This window comes from Passer domesticus, chromosome 1 (genome assembly GCF_036417665.1).
Source record: "Passer domesticus isolate bPasDom1 chromosome 1, bPasDom1.hap1, whole genome shotgun sequence".
Taxonomy (NCBI): domain Eukaryota; kingdom Metazoa; phylum Chordata; class Aves; order Passeriformes; family Passeridae; genus Passer; species Passer domesticus.
Window position 1 is genome coordinate 42,025,083 of NC_087474.1, and position 25,099 is coordinate 42,050,181.

At 39.6% G+C, this 25,099-nt stretch overlaps 2 protein-coding genes across 15 annotated transcripts in view; one reads left to right on the plus strand and one right to left on the minus strand.

The window, feature by feature from the left end:
- The window catches only part of CAPN7 (calpain 7), a 32,176-nt gene extending 20,498 nt beyond the window's left edge, over window positions 1–11,678 (minus strand). Inside the window, exons 1-8 of one of the 3 annotated variants that reach the window (XM_064415874.1) lie at window positions 11,505–11,678; window positions 7,453–7,561; window positions 6,654–6,811; window positions 4,319–4,386; window positions 3,035–3,235; window positions 2,555–2,641; window positions 1,740–1,866; window positions 1,326–1,411 (exon numbers count right to left, since the gene is read on the minus strand). In XM_064415874.1, coding sequence (XP_064271944.1) covers window positions 1,326–1,411; window positions 1,740–1,866; window positions 2,555–2,641; window positions 3,035–3,235; window positions 4,319–4,386; window positions 6,654–6,811; window positions 7,453–7,561; window positions 11,505–11,606 — 938 coding nt within the window. In that variant the 5' untranslated portion in view covers window positions 11,607–11,678. Of the gene's footprint in view, window positions 1–1,325; window positions 1,412–1,739; window positions 1,867–2,554; window positions 2,642–3,034; window positions 3,236–4,318; window positions 4,387–6,612; window positions 6,812–7,452; window positions 7,562–11,504 lie in introns of those variants that run through there. The other 2 variants (XM_064415866.1, XM_064415871.1) reach the window with 2 other exon arrangements.
- Window positions 11,679–11,926: 248 nt separating this feature from the next.
- LOC135298299 (collagen alpha-4(VI) chain-like) overlaps window positions 11,927–25,099 on the plus strand; it is a 55,926-nt gene continuing 42,753 nt past the window's right edge. For 5 of the 12 annotated variants that reach the window (XM_064415930.1, XM_064415908.1, XM_064415886.1 and 2 more), the window contains exons 1-5: window positions 11,927–12,572; window positions 21,189–21,289; window positions 22,490–22,556; window positions 24,161–24,352; window positions 24,821–25,049. The gene's annotated coding sequence lies outside the window, so the exon portion shown is untranslated. Of the gene's footprint in view, window positions 12,573–19,694; window positions 19,992–21,188; window positions 21,290–22,489; window positions 22,557–24,160; window positions 24,353–24,820; window positions 25,050–25,099 lie in introns of those variants that run through there. The other 7 variants (XM_064415894.1, XM_064415916.1, XM_064415901.1 and 4 more) reach the window with 3 other exon arrangements.

Below are 25,099 nucleotides of genomic sequence, written 5' to 3' on the forward strand. Positions count from 1 at the left end.
ATAAATACAGTATTTGCGTGAATGACAAGTCAAATTTTTGAAGGAGAAGGCAGTGCAGAACTTGGAAAAGAATACAAATTCGGTTCCAAAAAGAATAGGTTAAAACAAAACAATCCAAAAACATTTACACACTGGTCTGGCAAGAGCATCCTAGCAAAGTCCAGAAAATCCACAACAAATTTATCACAGGATGCCAATTGAGTGGAGTTGAGATAGTGATGTTAACATTAATTCTACAAGCAGTTGCAAAATGGACCACCTGTTGCACAGCACTGAACAAAGTAGAAAAATGAAAGCAGAAGGCATTATAAATAAAGTTTATATTTAAAAAGTCCCAAACAAATACAAAATCCTTCCAAACTATTTCTTACTCCTCAAAGCACAGTGTCTGTATACATACCTATACTGACAGCGAGTTATATCTTATCTTAGCCAGGAGTTTTGTGATTTTTAAAAAAATTTTGTAATGAAGTATGCTTAATTACTTATGGAATGATTGACTGTGATTTTAGCTGGCTTTGATTTAGATCTGTGTTGGCTGAGTGTCAGTAGAAAACCCTGAGAAATTATCTCTCAGCACCTGCAGAAAGGAACTCCATGAACCCATACCCCTTAGAGAACTTAATCAACAGTTGAAGAACAAAATTCAATAAAGCACTGTTTAATGGTTATCATATAACTATAGGTGAATAAGATGTCATGGAAAAAGGAAGCTATTGTGAACAAGGCATCAAAGGCCTATACAGCCCAGAAAATCTGATTAATACACTGCAGGTACAGTAAGGGAGTCACTTCATAGGCTTGTTACACCCCAGAAAACTTAACCAATGGTAATTGTCTCACCAGGACAGCACATTTAAAAAAGTGCTGCTTGCCTGGATAAAAATTGGGTTATCCATTAAACAAAGATAGATTAGATGTTCTGGTAGTAATAAAAGAAACAAAATACCTATACCATGATGCAACAAATTGTGCAGACTTTTGGGAGTATCTATAAAAAATCTTGGATATTAGAGCATATATAAATGTCTGAAAACTGCTGGTTCTTTGAACATGCCTATGGTGAATAAATTCACTATCTGTTCTCAATTTTGACTCAAAATTTTTATTAGAAATGTTTGTCTAACAGCTTTTTGCTGTTAGACTCAAAACCCTTTGTTTCAATATAAAGTTGGCTTCCAGCTTAGAAGTGCTGAAACCGTGAGTCCAAGGGAGAGGAAGGTGAAACAAATGCTGTTTTGACTGTGTACAGCTGTCACAGAACACACTGCAAAAGCCTGGCAGTATTAAGTCTGAAAAGATCTTACAAAGCAACAGCTACTTACCTTGTGATCAATTTTTTGTTGTATCTTCTTTCATATGCTGCACTGATAGCTAGTGATGCCACGAAAGAACAATCTGACACTATTGTCTATAAAGAGAAGAAAGGCAGTGAGGACATTTACTAATAAGTCAGATACTGAGAGATGAATGCAGTGTGTGGAGGGAAGGAAAACAGTTAGTTAATAATTCCCTTCAAAAGGGAAGGATTTAAACCAAAAGAAGCAAAGCCGCTATTAAAGAGGCAGAAAATGTATGCTTGCTCAACATGAGACCCCTACAGAGCAAAATTTTTTCCAATTATTTAAGCTCATAAGACCCAAGGAAAGCTCTCTCATATTTGGGGATTCCTTTTTGAACAACAAAGTCCCCCATGATAAACCACTAGATGTACACATTCTTCCTTGGGAACAATTTACCTGCTTTATGCTGAAACTTGATACGGTATAGATCATTGTAGGGTTATTTGTTATGTCATCTGGTCTCATCCACTTGGCAAACATTGCTTTCTGTTTGGGGGACAATGGTAGCTTCCCACACTTATCACTAGATTTAAGAGAGAAAAAAAAGTATAAATAAACCAATAGCAGTTTAGAAGAGCTTTTTATAGTATGTGTGGTCTTAAATAGGTCAGATAGATGGTGAAAATATGCATAGAACAATCACAAAGCTGTAAAACAATTTCAAGGAACACTGCTTCTAAGTTTGTGACATTTAAGAGGGGAAAAAGCAAAAATGTTTAAAAAAAATTAGCCAGCCCCAGATGTCTTGTCTATTATGGCTGTGTAATCTTAACTTATTATTGTTGCTTATGAATGAAAATCTGGCTGTTATATATCACACTCTGCCTTGGAATAGCCCTTTACAGAGGAAACAGCTATCACCTGCATTTTACAGGCAACAGAGCTTAACTCATTAGCATGGAGCAGCATCAGAAAACAGACTCAAGCTGCCAAACCACCCCAATAATCCAAAAAGACAAATATAATATTATCCTTATAGGCTTGAAGACACAAGTGCAAAAGTACTACAGAGCAGGATCAGCTTACAGTAAAGTTTTAAGTTCAGAGTGGAAGAAGGAAGTGGTAGTATTTAAATATCTCTGCCTGAATTATGCTTAAAAGCCTATGTAAATTATTTTAAACTCTGAAAAATAAAATACAGAAATACCAAATATGGAAAAGTTTTGAAAATAAAAACAAAACTGAAGTTCAGTAACTGAAGCATTACTTACGAAAAAGGCATAGGGAAGGCAAAACGTTCCCTCAGATCAACACTCATGAAAGGTACATATTCAATGCCATTAATCTTTGAAGTCTTCCTGCAAGTCAGAAGAAAAACAACAAAAAAGAAAAGTTACAAACCTATCAATCATCTTCTGAAGATTAACTTGCAGAAGGAAACAATAACTTTTCAAAAACTAGTAATACATGGTGCTTCTGAAAACAAGACCTCTTGAACATTATATATTTGATATTTTTCAAAAGTCAGAATTTAGTTTAATGGTTTTATGGATTATTTGTAGATTATTTCATTTATAACAAAAATCAAAGTAAACGGAACTGGATGTAATAGAAGGCAGAGTCATATAAAATATTATGCTCCTTTGATTTCCAGTGAAGTAGCAGTTATATGATCTATAAAAACAACTTTGCACTTTGGCTTCTCAGAGTCAGACCTTCCATGAACTCATTCTGGAAAATCTTAGTCTTACCTGAGTACTTCAATCTCCTCTGCAGTGTATCTCTGACCTTGAGATTCACTAGCTTGTACTGCTCTGATTGTCTGTGGTTTATCATTTAAAGAAAAATCAGGTCCCAGTGGAAAGAAAGTTCTGACTGGCTGATTTGGTTTGGCTGCAGTTGACTTTTCTTTCTGAGATGACTTTGACATAGATTCCTTCAGTGCTTCTGCTCTAAAGCAAATAAAGAATGCATTTTTTTTTACAACAGTGATAAAAATACAATTACAGTTCAATTGTTCATTTTCTGGGTTCATGTTCCCACATATGCCAAATGGAATGAGAAAATGCCCAAGTTGACCAACACTACTTTTTCTAAAAAGCAAAAATAATTTTCTGATGTTGTACTTTATTTTTCTGATCTTGAATCATTTAAAATACAGTATTTCCAACTCTTACAAGCTACTTTTGACAGAACTCATTAGACTTTTATTGCCTATAAATTATGCTAATAGGAGAATTTGTGTAAGTGTTAATTATGTGGGATCTCAGAACAAGATCACTGAAACACAGAGAAAAACTGATCTGCATCCTCTCATACCTTCCAGATTTATTTTGTCCAGCAGGTACAACAGGAGTAAAACCCATGGGCATTCTCACAACCCAGACTTTCAACTGCCTGAACACTGTGTATGCAGGAGCCATATTTTATTACTACTGCATTAAGCTTCTGGATGGTCACACATATGCAAAATATTGGGATTTTTTTCTGAACACAGAGTGAGAAGTGCTAAAACCTAGTTTATACTGAAACTTAGCCCAACACAGCCTGGGATTCATCATCACAGAGCTGATTTAAAAAGAGGCACATTGACCTTATACTTTTGTAAATTGTTTCAGAGATTTCACTACACATATACTATGTAATTAGATTGCTATTTTAGAGAAAATGTTTCCCAGTTTCCAAGCTGTCTTCCTTATGGAGGGACACTGACACTTTGACTTCATCCTAGCCTGAATTCAGCATCTTTTATAGAGGCCAATGATTATAGTACTCTGGATTATATCTCTGAAATACTGCATTTGCTCTAACAAGCACACAGTCCTTTCCTAATTCTGCACGTCCCAAGATTCCCAGAGGGCTGGCACAACAGCTGCCACATTCAGCAGTGAAGCAGCTAGCAACTGGCTCCAAGGTGAACTCTTCAGGAGCTTAGTCTACACAGAATCCACAGAGACATGTTAGACTGAGAATCTGACTCAGAGGGTGCACTTGGAGCTGACAGCTTGATGTTTACTAACATTAGCAGCACTCACCTATCCAGTGCTTGTCGAGCCAGTTGTTTCAGCTTGGACTGGAGGCCTGCTTCTGAGGTTTCAGTAGCCTAAAGTGCAAAATTAAAGGAAAATCTACACATCCAAAAACTACCAACATGTTTCATAAGCTCAGCTGTCATACTTCTAGATTACAGCAAAGAGTAACTAGCTATTTCTTCCAATTATCTTTTTGAAATGAGCAGATATTTTGCTATGTTTGTTGTTGTCTCTTTTTTTAAACTCAGCATAAAAAAATACTGTGTAAGCAAATACCATTTTGCTGTTCTAGTGAAATTTTGATAGAATGGAAGTTATGTTTAAAATTCTTCAGCATGGAAAACAGTCCATACACAAAAAGAACTGCCAGAAGAATTAATTGTATTAAAACACTATTGGCAGAAAGAAGACATAACAAAATGTTGCATATACTGCTGAGTTTGGATGCACTCTGATTCTTTTCCCCAAACGCATTAAAATGATCATGGCAACTTAGGAAAAAGATTTTAAATGTTTACTTTAAAATGTTTACTTCATAAAATGAGTTTGTTTTCAAACAAACGACAGAGAGGTGCAAGAACAACATTTTAAACTTTCAATCAAAAGCATAAAGTAACCTAGGACAGGGTGACAAATATGTGAGGTGTGTTAACTTCTGTTCCCATTTGGGAGGTTATCTGTGACAGTTTATACTTTTGTCTTCCTTACAGATGAGTATGGCTTCTGCAGCCAAACAACCTGCAGGAGGCACAACACGAGGCGTGGCTTCTCCTGTGGAATCCACAAGCAGGTTTCAGGTTTTTGTGCCTTGACCAATTATTCCAGGTCAGGGATGTCAACTGGGGATACAAAAAGCAAGCTACTTTCACCCCAAGAAACAAAACTAGAAACACCCTCTGTAAACAACTAATTTAATTTGCAAATAAATTACACTCTGGGGTTCCTGGTTGGAAAAGACTTTTAAGGATTCATGAAGGTAAGTATTTATGGAGTGGAGATGGAACACCAGCACCAGCACACATCCAGGAATCAGCCACAGAAGAATGGCTGCTCTCTGAGTACTTCAAAGGTAAGGAAGAAACACATCTCTTCCCCTGAATATACTGAGGAGAAAGATGGGAATAAAGCTTCAAGACAGCAGAGTCCCTTAAATCTCCTTTCATCCTGGGAAGAAGAAAGTACTTTTGGGTTACCCCAAGGGACAAACCTCACCATCATGTCAACAAAAGAATATGCTAGTCAAGATTAAAAGAAACTTCAGCAGTATCTTGTACCTAATGAAATACCCAATAAATGCAGCTGTTAATATGAGTTATTTTCAGACTAACTTCAGTAATATTTGCATGCACTGACACAACAGAAGGAGGAACATAGCAGGGAAAAGGAGCATGTTGCTGCAGTAAATGTTATGTAATAGACTGAAAATGTTCTCTTCCAACAGCTGAAGTGGAAAAACTAGAGCAGCTCTACTAACTCTTGATCTGGTTACACTGTACCACCAGGGGTTTTAGCCTAGGTAAAACCTGTTAACATAATTCAGAAGAAAGGATTTACTCAAGCATGTAGCAACAGTAACACAACACCCTCACCAACCCACAAATATTTTTACATTATAACATTGAAGAGAAAAGAAAAAGAAAAACAGACTTGGTGGAGTTACATTATGATGGTGAGCTCTTCTTGTAATGAGTTAGTTAAGGCAACTGGACTTAAGGGAGAAAAGCAGTACCTGTAGTTAATATTCTTCATTGTTTATGTAATGGCCAATTCATCCTTATTAATTTCACTGTGAATTGAATTCACTCATAACAGCTTTAGTGTTAAACACTTGTGTAATCAAGTAGTATTTTAAATAATTTTGGCATCAGTAGACTGTTATGTCTTCAAAAAATGTTACACACACAAATTTCCCTTAAATGATTTCCTTTAATGTAGTCAGAAATTAATAGAGCTGACACATTGGCAAGCCATCTTCATTTTTAACAGTTTTTGATTTCTGTTTTTGTGGTATTTGCTCCAGGGCAAAAATCAACATGAAAAATATTCCAGAATATTTCTAGCTTTTAGTATAATCCAGTTCAGAAAAAAAAAAACAACACATAAATGACAAGTCCCCATAAATTTACAGTGTTGTATAGCAACATAACAAAGACTGGAAGAAACACTAAAAAAATCCCCAAAAAAAACAATGAAGCAAACAAAAAAAAATTAAAAGGTATTTTTTACAAATACAGGTACTCCATTTTCAAGCCAGCCTTTAAGGGTCAGTCATTTGTGAGAGTGGAAGAATTTCTTACCATCACATAATTCCACCAAGTTAACCTGTAGCTTAACATACTGTTTTCAAACAGAGTTCCACTGCTTCTGTGTACAACTCTATAGCTTCTTCTGCATTGCCTTTATCATCTTCATCAAAAGCCTGTGTAACTAGGAAGTGAGCACGCTCCAAGTCCAACTGTTGTTTTGACTTCAGAGGGTCTGTCTTCTGTGATTGAACTAAATGAAAAAACAAGTATTTAGCTTTCTACAGCAGCAGACATGTAAAAACATCCTGAACCTGTCACCAATACACTAGCAGCTCTAATCAGATGGGTAATGTCTATTTCTTGTCTGGTAACAAAATCTTTCTAAACTGTGCTAAAAACATCTATGCAAGGGCAAGGAAACACCATCACACTTCCCTGAAGCAGAGGTTAGCTCTCAGGATATTTCTGATTTGAAATAATGTAAGTAAAATCTCTTTCATACTACACTGAGAACAAGGATGTTTGATTATGTAAATATTGCATCATTTGTGGAAATACATCACCTATGACAAAATACTTAGGTGTCCATGGCACTTAATGCCTTTATTAATAACCTTTCTCACATTTCCTCTGCAGATGTGGCTCCTCGGAATATTTAAAAGCAAAGAATACTGACACCCAAGTCCTTAGAAAGTCATGCTCCGCTTAATTTATGATGTATCAGAATTCAAAGCACTGATGTGCTCATTGTATTTGTGGTTCTTCACAAAGGACAAGAAAATCAGAATAATAAAAACAGAGCAAACACCATTGATATGTATTTCACAGCAGCAAACAACTTTCCACTCAATTAATTTACGCAGAGGTTTAATTAGAAAGCTCCTTACCCACCTGCTGAATGGAGAGCTTGAACTCTCTCCAAGTACTCATTTATTTTTTCTTGAATATTTTCCAAGTTGGACCCAGCCATTCCAGCATAAATCAAGGCTTGTGCAGCTTCCTGCAGGGAGAAGAATTAGAGACAAAGTTAATGTTTGCTGCCTAGAAAATTACTTACCATAAACAGAGGGCCTACAGCAGCCATGAGTTGCATGAAAGCAAGCCCTTACATCTGCAAAAAGACTCAGTGGCTGCAGGGAAATTCTGCTCAAAAGTTTCAAATTATAAGCTAGATCATGTTTAGTTTCTCACATCTGGGACAACCTATAAGACTATAAAAACATTCAGAAGTTCTGTAAGATCAGATCTTAGGTCTGTTTATATAGTAATGTATGAAATTAGGAGATTTTAAGTAAAACTCTTCATGCGTGCACTGAAATCAGTTTGGTTTTAAAGCTGAGGATTTAAGGTTAGGAGAAAAAAGCAGCTATTCCAGTTATTTGCATTTAATCTGGTAATAACAAAAGTAAACAAATATGAAAGCTTTTTAAAATCAAATGCCAAGAATTTTTGTTTAGTAAGCATTAAAAAAAATTACTATTACTCAGATAAAGCTATCCAATCTGGAACATCTACAAATGTGAGGCTTCCTAGCTTCTCAAACTTATTTTGTAAAACATTTGTATGTACACAAAATACTGGATGGAAGTCTGCTTTCAGGAGGGAGCGTAGGCCTCTGGCTCAGAAGCACAGCACGTCACCCACATTAAGGCTTTTTCCATCCTGTACAAATCTATTAAGAAAAAAACACCTTCAGTTGCATAAGCTGTCTATCCCTTCACTGAATTTATGAAAAACACGTAAGGTTTGGCAGGGTTGCAATAAACAGCCAGAGCTGACACAGTCTCTGAACCATAGGGAGACTCAAGATTTGTCACCCCACAGAAATGAGGGCAGAAACCTTGTTTTGTCCCCGTTATTGACATGGGAAACCCCCCCAGTTTTGTGGCAGCACTCGCCTTCCCAGCAGCAGCAGAGGAGAGGAGGTGGTCGGGTGGCAGGCAGGCTGGGAAGGCAGAAGGCAGAGGAGTAACTAGAGAGCTGCTTCTTGTGCTCAGAGGCTGCCCTGCACAGGGCAAGCACAGATCCATGGCCAGGGCTCCCTTGTGTGTTTTATGGCCATTGTTTTGGTCAAGCTTAGCAGTCTGCTCCATACCCATCTGTTTAGTTCGCCCAAAGTTAAAACTGATCCTGCCTGTATTTGTTATCAGGATAAATTTTCACTGAGAAACATCACAGAACCAAGTACTGCACACTCCCTGCCAGCATCCATCTCCATACTACATCACACAAAACATCCACAGCCACTGAAGGGTAAGCAGAAGTACCATTTACACGTAGCAATTAACTACCATTAAGGTCTAGCACGCAACTGTTTTTTGCAGGGGAAAAAAGTGCACTGCAGCTACGTGCTCAAGGGATGGGTATATTTGTCTGTGACATACTGCAAGCACAGACGGACAAAACAGGTGCTGTATCACAAAGGTATGTGGTCTACATATGATGCAGAGAACAAATGTGGATTTCCAAACCAGTGCTACAAAACCAGTGTATAATTTATGTTGCTTCTGTGATTTCACGCACAATTGTTTTTGCTTGGTTTTAAGATGTAAACCTAATGGAGACAAGTCTGTTATAAACCAAACCTGCAAAGGACTGAAGCAGTTGACAGAGTGCTTATGGAGGCAGCATGCCAGCTGTTTCCAGTGACCAGGTGGATGTGCAAGTCAGACTGAGCATTTATGATCTCTCCCATGTCACTACTGTTTGTCATGAGTAGTGTGCCACAGTCACACTAAGCTAACTACAGACCATCAGTCTGCAAGCTGCTAACAGCTGGTCAAGAGCCAGACTTAGCAACCGCCTTCAGCAGTTTTGGCTGAAGTCATCGGTGTCCAAATATGATCCTGACATTTCTGCAGAGCACCATTAATTAGCAAGCTGCCCGAAGCTGGCTCACAGGCAGCACTCCTGCAGGCATCTATCAAAGCTACACGGTAGCAGGAAGCCAAGCACACTGATAACCATAGGAACTCCATTCACACATTTTGGTATTGTCTATGGCAACAACTGTAGCATATTCCGTGTTTCATCCTTAAGGTCGAGTTCCCGAAGAAGGCAGTTCAGTACCTAAGCTTTCCCACATGCTTAGTAATTGCACCAGTGGGCTCTGAACTTCTTAGAGCAGTTGATAAGAAAGTTGGTGACAGGCCAGAGCTTACTTCTACTGTGCCGGAATATATTAATTAATAAATAAATAAAGTATCCCTGAAATAATACATGACATTTTGTAATTATTTTGTATAATCTAACATGGCAGTGATTCTTCAGGCAACATCTGGAAAGCCAAACATATCTAGGTTATCCTCTTGTCTCGTGTAGCTTCAAGCGCACCAAGACTGCCAGGGGTGCATTTTTCCACTCGGCAAGAATATCACCTGCACACAGTATGTGAAAATGATTTTCCACACACATGTATGTTCAAAAGCATACAAGGATGACTATTTGCACAGAAAGATATTTTCATTCTGAATAGCACTGAGTAATTTCTTCCAGATAAAAGGAGAAATACTAAAGCAGTACTGCACATGGTTATCAGACCACGCACACATGCTGCTGCTGATGAACACAGAGCTTATTAACATAATATCAGTGTTATTATGGGCAACTAAAACTTTTGCATATATAATGTTTACATATATAAATTTAGCCCTCTAAAAATTAACAACTGGGTTAAAAAAAAAAAAGAAAAAAAGACTCTTCCTCCTATTCTTTCACACTTACATGCACAGGCCACCAAGATATTAACACTGGCCTTTTTAAACATTTCACAGACACCTTGTACTCATGAAATAAAAGGCCAACTGCAGATCCCTTAGCAAGTTATTGGAAGAGAATGACTTTGTCAGTATAATGGAATCTGTGGAATGATTACTGTGATAAGGACAAACAGAGGCTTCAGAGATCCCTTCTTGAAGGTGAGAAATCAATGGAATACGGAACTTTAATGTAACTTTATGACACATAAAACAACAAAATGAGACAATTTACATAGGTGAAAAATGGCTAATGGTTACACAAAAATTACTAAATACTAGTAGTAAGCCTACAGATATTGAGCAAGACACTGAATCAACCTCATTATACCCTTAGCTAAACCAATCTGAAACTATACTGAAACAATAAAATCTGGTCCCTAACGGAAAGAATATTCACACGAGGTTAAAAACCTGTCGCTGACAGCTTGTGATCTGAAGCTGGCTTACTGCTGAGCATCGTGTATTTCACCACAGACCTCTCTATTTATTTGGCGACTGTACAAGAGACCTGCTCCCAGCCGCACACCCAGGAGCGGCAGCATGCCCACTTGTGGTCCTCCAAAATGCCCAGTGCCAGCACAAAACTGATCAGCCTTTCTGGCCTGGCAGGGCTTGGGGAGAGGCCAGGAATGAACGTGTAAAACCAGCGGGGCAGAGGCGTTTTGAGGTTAGGATGAATCCTCCCAGAAGCACTGCAGGGGCTGTGTCTCCTGCAGCTGGAAGAAGCGCCCGTTCCCGTTTTTAAGCAGAGCACCTGCAGCGCTTCCCCCAAGCCTGCCGGTGAATAGCGCACGGACAGCGCTCGCTCCCACCTAAAACCAGGACGCAGGGAAAAGGCGTTTCGCAACCCGCCCTGAAGGACTCGGCTCCTGCGAAGACCGACAAACTTTCGACGCTCACGCACGGCCTTCCGCTCTCGTCTGGGCGGGCACCGCCTCGTCCTCCCCGGGCCGAGCGGCTCGCTGCGGGGCGCGCCCGCCGGGCCAGGGCGGGGGCGGCAGCGCTGACCCAGCGCGCCTGTCTCCGCCCGCAGGGCCGTGCCGGGCCGCGGCGCTCCGGACGCTCCTCTGCGGCCCTCGGGGGGCCAAGGGGGCAGCGCTGACCCCTCGGGCGGCTCAAGAGCGGCCCGCGGCGAGGGGAAGGAGACAGCGGCGCCCCGAGGGAACCGGCGCGTCCCCGCCGTACCTTGTAGTAGAAGACCGCTTCCTGGTAGCGCCCGCTCTGGTCCCGCTGCACCGCCAGCTTCGCGAACTTCACCGCGTCCAGCTCCAGCGTGGTGGCGTCCATGGCCAGCGCCCTCCCGGTGCCGGCGGCAGCTCCCGTGGAAGCCCACCCTGTCCCTGTCCCTGTGCCTGTCCCCGCGCCCGCCCGGCCGCTTCCCCCGCCTCCCTGACCCCGCCGCGCCCGCCGGCCGCGCCCCCATGTCTGGCCACGCCCCCCGCGTCTGGCCACGCCCCCACCCGCACCGCCGCGTACATGGCCACGCCCACCGGCTCCGAAAAGCGGCCGGTCCGCCTCGCTTGGCCACGCCCACCTCGCGCCCACGCCCGCGCGCCCCGGCGGCGCTGCGCGTGCTCGGGCGCGCGGGGGCGGCGAGGCGGTGGGCGGGAGCAGCGCGCGCGTGCCTGAGGCGCTGGTGATTACAGAATTACAGAATCACAGAATCACTTGGGTTGGAAGAGATCTCTGAGATCATCGAATCCAACCCTTGACCGAACACTACCGTGTAAACCAGGCTGTGACACTAAGTGCCACGTCCAGCCTTAAACACCTCCGGGGGTGGTGACTACACCACCTCTCTGGGCAGCCCGTTCCCATGTCTAATCACTCCTTCTGTGAAGAAATTCCTTCTAATGTCCAACCTGGACCTCTCCTGGAACAAGTGAAGACTGTATTATCTTGTCATGTCACCCACCGGGTACACTCTCCTTTCAGGCAGTTGTAGGGAGCAGTGAGGTCTCCCCACACAGAGGAGAGGCTCCCTTCCTTTTCTCCAGGCTGAGCACCCGCAGTCCCTCAGCTGCTCCTCACAGGATTTGTGTGCCAGTCCCTTCACCAGCTCCATTGCTCCATTGTCTGTCTGGACACGCTCCAGAACCTCAATGTCCTTCCTGAACTGAGGGGCCCAGAACTGGACACAGCACTCAAGGTGTGGCCTGACCAGCGCCGAGTACAGGGGAAGAAGAATCACTTTCCTGGATTCTCTTCCATCCCTTCTCTCCCATGGTTGTCAGCCATGGGCAAAGGAAGCAGGTGGAGCCCAGGGTTTGCAGAGTGAGGTTGTTCTTTTTTTTCCATTTCTCCGTTTTTAATAGAGGTGGATATAGCTAATCCCCTGAGGCTGGTTTTCTAGCCTTTAAAGGAGAATGTTTTCAGTGTTCATCTGTTTGTCATATGGGTGTAAAGTGGAAAGCAAACAAAAAACCCTGGTTTATTGTACTCTTCCTCATTAAAACAAAAAAATCAGGCCAGCAGTTTTGTAACCTAGATTGCTTAGCTAGGATATTCAGGATTTTCTTCTTTTTTTCTACCATAAGAGGCAGTTAGGGGAAATCTGAGGGGTGGGGTTCTTGAGAAGTGGGGTGCCTCCACAAGGAGCCACATGGCAAGGGATAATGGGAGCAGGTTGCACTGGGAGAGGTTTCATCTTGTGATAAGAAAGACAATTTTTATAGAAGCATCGACTATTTGTTGGAACAGCCTCCCTGGGGACATTGCTGGAGGTTTTCAAAAGAACATAGGCAGCGTGCTAGTCTCAGCTATGCTGCCCTTCCCAGGGAAGGTTGGACGAGATTCCTTCTCACCTGGACAATTCTGTGATTCTACAGGCTTTTATTTCTCCCTGAAAATACAGCTTATTGCAAAGCATTGTTTTCATGAGATATAAAAATACTGTCTGGCAAGTTGTTCTGCAGCTCTCCTTTGTGTGTGTGTCTTTTCAGCCTGTTTTCTGGTTATAGATTTAGTTGGAGGTGCAGCTAAATGCAGGATACTGAAATACTGAAATCTGTTATTTTCTATATAATTTTCTTAAGTGCAGAGTTAAGTGTTCCCAATGCATCTTCTTCTTATCTTTATCCCTTTTGTGCTTTACCGACTGCATTTATATAAATACAGTAATGTTTAGTACAAAAAGGAACTTTGTTTTTGTGATCTGCCAGGTAGGGGGAAGTTCTTGTGTTCTTCATAGCTTTTCTTTTTGGCTGTGCTCCTCATAAAGTTACTTTTTTATTTCAAAGTATATTTTATGGGTTTTGTCTGAGCACAGGAAAGATTTCCATTACACTAAAGGGTTTTTCTGAATAAAGCTCTATTTGTTCCATGTTTCCCTAATGACACCATGAAAAGGAAGAAGGAGTTTCAGTCAGGGTCTGCTTCAATTTGATGTTGAGACATCGTGATGTAACTTGCATAGCATAAAATTAATTTGTGTATCATGGCTTCAGACGAAGCCCTTTATGGACCAAATGCAACTCTGCAGTATTTGGAGTGACATGCATGATGAAAAGGAGGCTGAACTGGGCAGAACCACAGATCATGCTGTTCCTTACTTAAATCTGCATGCCAAAACCACTTATTCTGTAACATAAGCTAGGGCCCCTTCCAGCTAATTGGGATTCAAAAATGTCACTTTGAAGAATTATTTTTTCACTATTTGATGGTGGCTCTGATTGGCCCTTTTCAGATAATAAATGGCTTGTGTGTTTCTGTTTCTTACTAATCCTCTCTAAAATTCTACAAAAGGCTTTTAAATGTACAGAAAGTACAGTGAGTTTTTATGGTCATGACTGCAGCTAAGGAACAGGAACAAGATAAAGTCAATATCAGTTTTTACCTTTTGCATGTAGTGGTGTTTTACTTTTGGAGCCAGATATTAAAATTAGTCTGTTTTCTTTCTAGATAAAGAAGACTAATTTCTTTCAATTAATGTTGATATATCCTAGACATTTAAATTTTTGTATGTTTAATTCTTGCCTTCCAAGATACTGTGCAGAAAACCACTTCTACTAACTAAGATTGTTAAATCCTTTTTTCCACTGTCACAAATCCCAATTCCACATCCAGGTCCTCTTCTGCCTCAGTTTTTCTTCCCTTTGGTGATATTTGCTCTGAGTATCCCTTACTTCCCACCTTTTACTTGCCTTATGTGCCTTTCTTCCTAATCTCATGTAATGTTTGCTTTCTTTCCTCCCTGCCTGCCTTTTGCAGTCAATATTGTCTGGGAAGATCATAGCTCTATATGTTACCTTAATATTATTCCATCCAGCCCATGCCTTTTTGCAGAGGCAGTATCAGATGAAGAAATTCAGGTCTCAGTTTCTGTGTCAGTTTTTCATTGCTAACAAGACAGAATCAGTTCATTCTCATTTGTCCTTCCTCTGAAGATACTTTCATCCCTCTTTTCCTTTTGTCTCACATAATGCTGTAATTTTCTGTCTCCCAGCTCCTCTTCCTGCCTCCTGATTTTGATTCTTGCTTCTCTGCCTCTTCTTCTCCTCATTTTTTCAATCATGTGTTGTAAGGATAGACGTTTGCATGATGGTGACCCTTCTTCCCTAAATTTTGCTTATTGCCATACCTATTTTCATTTGACTGCAGCCAAAGATTTTTCATACTTTATAATGCATTTAGTGCTTCCCCCGCCCCTGGCACTGAAAACCCCAAAGACAGAAATCTTCAATATGGTCTGGTCTGTCAATTCCTCCACTGTTACTTTCACTCTGTTGAGGCAATGCAGAGTCAAAACAGGAGTTACTCTGGTCCTTTATTCCTCTGACTAGAGTGCAGTTGGTGCCTGTTGAGAGAGTTCAGGAACAAGAAAAAGTCAAAGTAGTGTTGTGTCTCAGCTTCCCGTAGGCTGTGGGTTGAACTCCCATTATTGCCTCTGATACTGCTTGCTGGACTTATTTTCAATTAATTAGTCTAATTGTTGCTTTAGCACATTTTGATTTTGGCATTCAAAATATTTTGTGGGAGTGTTTAAATTTGTTGTAAAACATTCCACTAAAAAAATACAAACCAAAAACCAAAATAATAAATCAACCTCCATGCTGTCTCTCAGTGCATTTTCCCACCCTTTCTCCCCTTCTTATAAAAAATTATGATCCTATCACTCACATCTTTTATTTTGCCCATAAATTTATGTTCTTCACTGTATCGTTCTACCATTATTTTTTTTTAATGCATTTAATTTCTTTTTAATCTCACAATGTTTCCTTTGACATGGAGTGGCCAGAACAGTGTGCAGTATTAGAGTTGTCTTATTAGTTTTGTGTCCTTGTGCATTGTTTTCTTCTGTTTCATGATGATTCCTAACACTCTATTTGCACTTTTAACCACTGCTTATCATTGACCCAGGTTCTGAGCACTCCAGAAGGACTCAGCCTTTCTGAGAAAGGACTGGTGGTTTAGCATCTGTCATTATGTACCTAGTGTGGTGTTTTTTTCCCCGGGGATTTAACAGCATTTAATTTCACAGGCTGTTTACTACATACACAGGAGAGATCCTTGCACAACTTTCTGTAGCTGGCTTTCACAAACCAGATTATTTGTGACACTGGCTGTGGAAAATTGCCAGGCTTGCTGTGGAGAGTTGTTGGGGCTAGTTGAGGCAGTGTGAGCTGAGACACTTGTCCTGCACCTGGATAGAGCAAGGCTTACCAACATAATGCGTGGGGTGAAGCAGAGGCCTCCCAGCCCAATGTTGTCCCAGTGAAGCACAGAAGAGCACTGACATGTTTGTATGGTTTTAACATGCTGATGGAAACAGACTACTGGGCCTTTACTGCTGCTTTGACTTTTTGTACAGGAAGCAATGCTGAAATGTCAAGGTTCTAGTCTGCCTTTGATTCATCTGTAAGTCCTATAGCTCAGCTTGACCAAAGCTCAAAAAGCCCCTCATCATCCTTCCTTTGCATGTGAAAAAATACACCCGTCAATATGAAAATGAGAAAGGGGCTGCCCCCCACCTATGACAGCAGAAGCATTTGACCAGTTATATTTGACTGCAGTCCCACCCCCATTTACCCAAAAATATAACACTAGCATTTTGAATCCTCCATGGAGAGGATGAAAATATCACCCCAGTTCACAGACAAGTTGTTTGGCTTGTTCCTTTCTCCTCCCCAAAACAGGTAGGCCTTTTTTTGGTAAGATTTGTTATTCTGACTGTGTCAGGGCATACTCTGGTGAAACCAAACTAATTAGCAGTGAAGTTAAGCTTAGTGAAAAGCTGAATTTGTTGCTTTAGCTTGAATTCTTAATTTAGCTCAATTAATTGCCAGCTAGCTTTGACATATTTATCACTAGTGCAATAAGTGCATTTATCAATGGCTGTTCCAAATCTTTATTTCTGTTGTTCCAATAAATTGCACCAGTCAGGAATTTGTGATTGTGAAAGTTCTTATTGAACATTACTGGACTTACAGGGCCAAATTGGTTATAATCAGAAATTCAGCCTACCTACACCCAGCACGTCTGATGTCTGAGGACTGGAGATCAAGGTGAAATGAAATGCAATGGGGGCTTATTCTCTCTCAGATTACATACTCTAATGCACCACTGGCTCTTCTCCTTACTATTACTTGCCGTTTTTAGGTAACTTGTGAATTTTTGCAATAGGTGATCCCCTTGTTTGGAGATAGAAGTTGGATATGCTGTGTTCAGGTTCCACAGGGGCCTCCCCCTTCACCATTTTAAGAATTAGTATTCCATATATTTTACCAATGGTTGCTTTTTCCTCTGCTTGTTAAAGAACAGCACTGTGTGGAAAACTTTTAAGTGCCCCTGCATGGAACTGCCTTCCAGATTTCTACTCTGTTATGAGTGACATCCTTTCCCAAGCACTCTCCTTTTTCAAGTTGCTTTCCAAACCTTCCACCTGAGATGCTGCTCATATTTTGGCACTGTTGCTTAGCCAGGACAGTGTTCTCTCATTGTTTCTGTGGACTGTAGTGTTTCATGTCTAGTCAGGCTATAGGTAATCTCTTCCTTTTTTTGTTCCAAGTACAGCAAGATTATGGTAGTTGTCACTACTATAAAATAGATAAAACTAATCTCTCTATTGGCCCACTCCCCCTTCATGTAATTTGTATTATTTTAGTCATTGAAGTATGTTGAATAATCTCTTGATCCTGCATTAAAAGATTGTTTGTGTTTTCCAGTTTGATTCAATACAGTAAATGTCAGGTTAATTTATTTTAGACATGTGATGGTTTATATTTTAAAGACTTGGGGAGATCTAAGACTTAGAGGCATGGAGCAAAGTGACAAGAAGCTAAGGAAGGTAAAATATCTCACTAAAGGATGGCTGCTGTTTGTTCAGAACATCTTTGAATATCAGTACCTGTTTCATCAATAACTTGTTGAATGTGTATACACAAGTGTTAAATGGATTCTGCAATAATTTAGGGAAACTTTGCCCATATTTTTCAGCTATGTAGGAGCAACTCCTTATATCTATATTTGTGGGCCTGGTTTGCTTGGCTGTTCCAGAGCAAGTTTGTTTATATTCTGCAGTGCATAAAATGTTTTCTTAAACAGACTAAGTGATCTTGGCTTATTTTTGTACAAAGTGCCACAAATTTATCGTTACATAGACTAAGTATTGTGTTTTAAGGACTGAACCCCTACCTATTGATTATATTAGTCTTTTTGCTACAAAATTAAATTTTCCTTAATTGAAAGCTTCTGAATATGAACCCAGACCTCTGATTGCTGCAGATGATACTTTTATGAAAGTAGGAAGTCAGGGAAAGCATAGGTGAAAATAAAGCCTTTAAAATTGTATATGACATTTTACTTTTCAGTATGCTAGAAATCCCTTCTATTCATAGGGCTTTGGATTTATGAAACTATTTGAATAAAGGAATCAATTATATTATACCACTAGGTGTCCATCTACGATTAGATTGAAGCTAGAATTTTTTGCATGGTTAAAGGATCAGGAATTGAAAAAATACATTTTTAGTTTGACTCTGATTTACCTATGAGTGTGGTTAAAGTTGCTTGAGTTAATGTTGGTTTTGACATTTTCTTGACTCTCTCACAGAAAATTAGATTTTATTTTTATAGCCAAACATCCAGTATTCAGAGTGGTCAGAAATATTGGGTCCCCCAAACACTAGAGAAATAGCAGTGTGAAATACAAAATCATGTTACTATAGATTCTGTAGAGTTTTTTTAGTAAGCAACACAGTTTCAGCAGAGATCATTGCAGTCCTCCAAAATTTATTTGTTAGTTTATTGCAAAAAGTAATACAACTTTCTAAAAGCAAAATGTTCCTCATTACTTTTTTAAAATACTGGTTCTGTAATTTGTGGCATCTGTTTCAAAACAGTCATGGTGACAGGGACTGTGATCCTTATTATAGAAAGAGGGCAGAAAGGAGAGAAATATATCTTGATAATAATATATCAAAATATTTAACATAGCCCTAGTTATTTTTCTCAATTTCAAGGACAGAATAGTTATAAAATAGATGCTCAAATGGGTCTCTATCATCTGTTGCAAACCATTTCTATAAAGAAAGCCTTGTTCTTTATAGGATATCAAATTTTTACCAGAAGCAACTCCTAAAGAGTTAGTATTTGCTGATATTTTATTTCCTTTTTGAAGAAAAATTAAAATTCAGACTCTATACATTGGGTGATGTGGGCCTTTTTTAAAGGTTCCTTTGGTGCTATTTATTTTCTCATTTCCGATGAAGGCATTTTAATTAGCGTGAATAATGTTATTTGCAAAAAACTTGAATTTAATCAAGGAAGTCCTTTGCTGAAACATCTTGTTATACTGTCAAATTTGTACTCCCAGGTAATTAAAAATTTAAAACTCTAGACACATTCCTCATCGTGATGGGTTGGCTTCAGCTGGCAGCCAAGCTCTCACATTTCTACCTCCACAACAGGACAGGGCTGGGGGAGGAACAGAGAAAACAAGAACAGGAGTGAGAAAACTCATGAGTCAAGATAAAGACAAGGAAATCATTCACCAGTTACTGTTGACAAAACAGAATCCAGCTGGGGATGAAATTAATTTATTGCCCATTAACATAAACATTTAGTTAGCGATTTGGGCATTGGGAAACAAAGATAACAAACATTTAAAGACGTTGTGAAAGCACTTTTCCTCCCCTTTTTCCGGGCTTAGCTTCACTCCAGACACCTTCCCTCCCCTCTTGTTCCTGGTGCAAGTTATATGTAGAACTTTAAGAGAGGGTGATGTATGATGCAGGAGTTAGAGGTCAGTATGTAACAGTTTCTCTTTGCTGCTCCTTGTTTCTCTATTCTTCTGCATTGTTTACTTGTGTGCTCTGCTCAGATGTGGGCTCTCCACTGACTGTAGTCCCTTTGGGGTTATCCCTGCTCCAGCACGGAGTGCCTCCTACTGGAGCCTTGTTGCTCACCATACACTGGTCCTCTCAGTCGTAGTTTTTTCTGCCTTTTCTTAAAATATTTTTCAGAGAGATGTGACAAACATTGGCTGGCTTGGCTTCAGTGTGCAGTGGGTCTATTGCTGGGTCAGCTGTTTTTGACACAAGGCAGCCCCACACCTCTTTTCACTGAGACCACTTCTGCAACCCCACCACCACTACCAAACTCCAGTGTATTCATAAAGGGATCAGCTTGAAAAGAAAGAAGAAATTATTACAAATAAGGATTTTTCCTCCTCAGGTTTGTTAACAGGCAACTTGGTAAAACTAGAGGCAGTCAGTTGGACTGGATTATTTACTGCTTGATATTACATATGTAAGGCACATCTGAAAACCTGTTGGAGGGTAACAAGACCCATATAGAGGATACATGGATTTCAAGTTGCCTTTCTAGGGTTATCCTCTTCTATTTGCAGAAGGTGTACCCTGGGCTAAACTAAATCCACATCTGTAGAAGGAAACAATCTCTGCTGCCTCAGCTGGTAATTGCTGAGTCTGGCAGGGAAGACCCTTGTTGAAGGTCCTTGTGGGTGTTCAAGGAGACATAGGTCAGAAACCACTGATGTCTCCTGTGGGTGGTCCTTCATGTACAGTGTGTATGTTTCTGTGGCTCTCATGAAGGTTTGGGTATTAAGAGTGTTGTCTTCTCCTGCTGAAAGCAGCTTCATGTAAGAAGATATTTTTGCTATTTTACCAGCAAAATTACATTTCTGAACTTGATGTGTATGAGATGTCCTGTGCTAAGTACTGTGTGAAAGTAATACTAAATAGTTAGATCAGTGGGAAGGTAAAACTTTTGTCTTTTATAGGGTAATGTACATGGGGCAACTGTTCATTGACTTTGCACTTGACCTTCCTGAACAGTAATTTTGTTTGCTCAAACTCACACTTGTATTTGAGACTGTGTCTTTCAGGTGCACGACTGGTCTCTCTTGGCTACATTCTTCACACCCTCACCCCCCCCCACCCCCCAAATCTCACATTGTACTCAGGTTCTGATTGCTCTCTCTGATTTGTTAGTAAGTTTAACAGTTCTAATAAATATAGATATATCAAAATGGGTTAAATTGCAGCTTTCGTCCAAGTATGGAAATGCCCAACTATGGTGAAAGTTTGAAGAACATTCACATCCATTGGACTTGATTAAGAAGGTCAACTCAGTGGACTGTGGCGAGTCTGATTATTTGGAAAAATCCTTGGGATCACAGTAATGGTTTCTGTGGCTTTTAAGTAAGATGGTTTGATACAGGACTGGGTATTTTATCCTCCTGCTAATACTGCTAATGAAGTTGGTCTGTAAAAATTCGATTATTTTGCTTGATGTCCTTACTTTAATTAAAAACTAAAATTTTGCTTTAATTAAAGTAATGCTTCTCCATTAAAGTACATTCTTGCAGGATTTCATCAAATAACGATATTCTTTGTAACTGTCTTCCAGGGTGAGCAAGATATTGGATGCTTGAAGAAACCTTTTTCTTCATGAATGAACTTCATTACCCTACTAATGACTTGTGATTGAATTTTGGAGATAGTTTTGTGGTAAAAACATTTTCATGTCTTTAAGCTACAAAATCTAGGTGAAAAGAACAAATATGTGTGAAGGAATGGGGAAATGTATATGAAGGAATAAGGAAAACTGCTCAGAATAATTGTAATGGGAGGATGGAGTACAATTGCATTGAGACAGTTTTGACCCATCTTGGTAATTGTCACTTTTGTGATAAAATTTTTCCCCATTAATTGATGCAGAGAACTAATCTGATAGCATATGGAGTAGATACTAAGTAGATATAAAGTTTTCTTCATTCTTTCCCTGTGTGCATAAATACACTTTTGCTCAGTCAAGCCATTTTTTACTACAGATTTTTTCCAATTTCAAGTCAAACAACATGATTTCATCAATTATCAAATTACATTATTTGTTTGAGTTTGTATTTTTGAAGGAGGTCAGACACATTGTTCTAAGCAGTTATTAGGCAGCCAGCAGGCAGATTCCATGATGAGTGCTAAAATAATGCAATTTATATTGCATAGGAATGCAGCAGAAAAAAAATAATGACATTGAAGTCCTGAGAACACCAATGTAATGGTTATTGCATATCCTAAACTTTTACTTTACCCTTGAAAATTTCACTAGGTTTAAGTTGTTCATGGGGTAAGTGTTTGTACAGCTAGAACAAGAGAAATGATAAGTACACTGCATGTGAATCTCCTAACCTAACCAGAACTCTCCAGATATTAATAAAAAATTAGCATGCCAAAAAATCTAGTCCATTTTTCAAATAAAAACTCAATTTTTTTTTCCCTTCTGCAGACTCTCCCTTTAGTCCTGTGGGACCATGGTACAGGATTTAACTGTGTGATAAAACAACACTGAATAAAGTCTAGCATGTAGTGGGTTTTATAATCTGCATTACTGCAGCATGTCTGCTCTGAGCTACCAAAATAAAATGGCTGAGTATGATCAGAAGGAATTAGGGACAGAAAACCATGACCTGGAAATGTCACTTCCGATCTGGCTGTCATATCCAACAACCTTTCCACATGGTAGTGGCTTTGAATGTGACAGTCTCATTTTTGTTATGTTTTTACTTGTGCATTGAATTTTTCAAGGTTAAAGGGCAATAAGGTATTTGGTTTTTAACAAAATTGTGTCTGCCTCAGACAAGTGAATAGCATAATGATATGAAAATGTCCCTCAGAACTAAGACAATTCCTGTGCTTTATTTATTTTTAAAGTACTGCAGGCAAGGAAACTGGCAGTGAGCACTGTCTGGAAAACAGAACTAGACCTCCAACAGTATTGGTGGGTGAACATTTCTTTGACTGTTTTGCTGCCTAGAAACAAAGAATCAGCTTAGAACTGGAACTGGAGCAGCCTGGAAGTTATAACTGTTTTGGGCAAAAAAATCCCCAGTGTATCTTGCAGGAAATTGTCTTTCTGCAGTGTTTTACAAGTGATGTGTGTGTACACATTTTTTAAAATGGATCCTGTTATTAGAGCTTAACTTCAGGTTCTCTGCAATGGTCTTTAACCTGAGTCCCAAGAGGAATCCTTGTGTTTTGTATGAACATAAGTTTTTCAACAAAAAAATTAAATCCTTGGTTCACCAATTTTTTAAAAAATAATTTTTCCACTCTCCCTGAAAGTCTGTGTGAGAGAAGAGTAAAAGAACCCAGCAGAAATGTAGTAGTGCTCTAGGATCAGAGGCTTCTAGCGGTAAAAGGTGGATTTTTAATGCCCCCTGATTTATTTACTTTCAATTCATTGGCTCTTGGTGCATATCTGATGTTTTAGCAATCCCAACACTGCTGCAAAGCATTCCACAACTTAAGCACTCAATACTTGAGCCTCCATTTTGCTTGCTGTGAATCTGCCAGCACCTAGCTTCAGTTGATATCCCATCCTTTTGTTGAAGAGCCACTGTCTCCAAGTTGCTCATGGCTTTATAAACACCCATTGTATCTTTACTCAGTCGTCTATTTTTTTCCAGTAGTCTGCATAGCCACTTTATGCTTGGATGTCTTTCCTTACTTTTAATTTATCCTTTTTACTCTGCTTTGTGCTTGGGTGAATCTGCAGAGTTATTGATCTCTGAAAACACTGTTACTTCAATGGAGACATGGGTGTTTGATCATATGAGAGAAAAAAAGAACAGGAAAAGAAATACATAGCCTTGAAGGCTCTGTGTTGTTCAGTCAAATGCAAACATTGCTGCTTCCTTCTGTGTCTCATATGACACCCTGCAATGAAGTTAGGCTCTTCAACAGATCGAAATCTTCAAAAACAAACAGAACACAGAAGTCACAAGAACAGAAGTAAAACCCCAACAAAACAAATGTTTCGTGGAGAATGATATGTATTATGAAGTAATAAAGGGAAATCAAGAGAAGTAGTAAAGGTTATTCTGCACATTGTATTGACCTGATCTCATCTCATCTTTATGTACCAGCCAAGTCACAAGTATTCCAGTTAAACAGACCTCAATGAGCTCTCCATTCTTAGGAGCATAGCAGAGTTCACTTTGCCAGATGTTCTAATTTCCTTTCTTTTGTATGAAGACTGGTGTTTGCCAGAGGAGGAAAACATATTTCCGTAGAAGGGGCGTCTTTGAGGATTTTCTTCATGTGTCCTCTGGTTGAAATCCAAGTAATTGTCACTAAATACCAAAACTGCCACAGCACGGTTTGACTTCAATGACCTGTGTCAAAAGCCAGGAGCGTAGAGATCATGCAGAATCTATAGCCTTAAAGTTCATATTATTTCCTTTGAGTGTTAACGCTTTAGAGGTTTTACTTTTTTTGCATTTCCTGTTTTGAAATACTCAGAATTTTCAATATCTCTAGTAGGTCACAAAACTAATGAAATAGAAATAGAGCCTATTTAGAGCTCACTGTGTGTTCTTCTAGACATTGCACACACATTCAGAACAAGACCCTGAAGACATGATGAAGATTTAAGCCACTGGAGTAAAGAATGGATGATGCAAGGGTGGCATGCTGGGACAGCAGAGGTTTCACCATAAGCCTGAGTCGGATCCCTTTAAAAATAATTACACAAAAACTGTATTGTGCTCAAAAACTACCCTCAGCTACAATGAGGTAAGCCTGCCTATTGCTTTCCTTCTACCTCCCCAGTTTATTTCCATTTATGATGTACCTTAATGTTCCCAGCACTGCAAAAAATCCCCAAAACAGGTTCCCAAGAGACCTAGTTAAAAGCTCTGCTATTTGTCATGAGAGAATAAATTATATGGTAGTTTCTTTTGACCTGGAAAATGATATTATGCTTTGAGTTTATTAAGGAATAAAGACTGATCTTGCATTAAATTTTGAAAAGGTATACAGACGCAGTGATTGGTTAGAATGGAATATGTTTAGTCCTCAGTTTTGACCGAGCATTTTAATAGTTTTTCTTTGTAAGAAAATGTCAACTTTATTAATACATGGAATTAATTCGCCTCTTGCTGGCTTCTGCAATGCAAGTATGAAGCTCCCTGTAATGATATTCATGTGATACCTCCAGGCTCCTTAAACTAAGAGACTGTCTTTTTTTTTTTCTTGAAACAGGTGGCTACCTAAGGCATTGACCTCTTGGCATGGTAGCTTGTCTGTGTTACGAAGAGTAGGAATCAATTTTCCAGCAGCTACTGCTGCTCATCTGACCCTGCTCCTTAACTTTACTAATCCCTGCCTAGTTTCTTGTAATTTTATTTTCCAAATCTGTTCCATCCTTTTATTTAAAACTGGCATCCTTGACATTGGATGCAAACATTGTATACCAACAGACATAAGAGACGTAAGTACCCTGTTAACAGGAAGTATTTTGTATTAGGTTTGTTTGGGAGG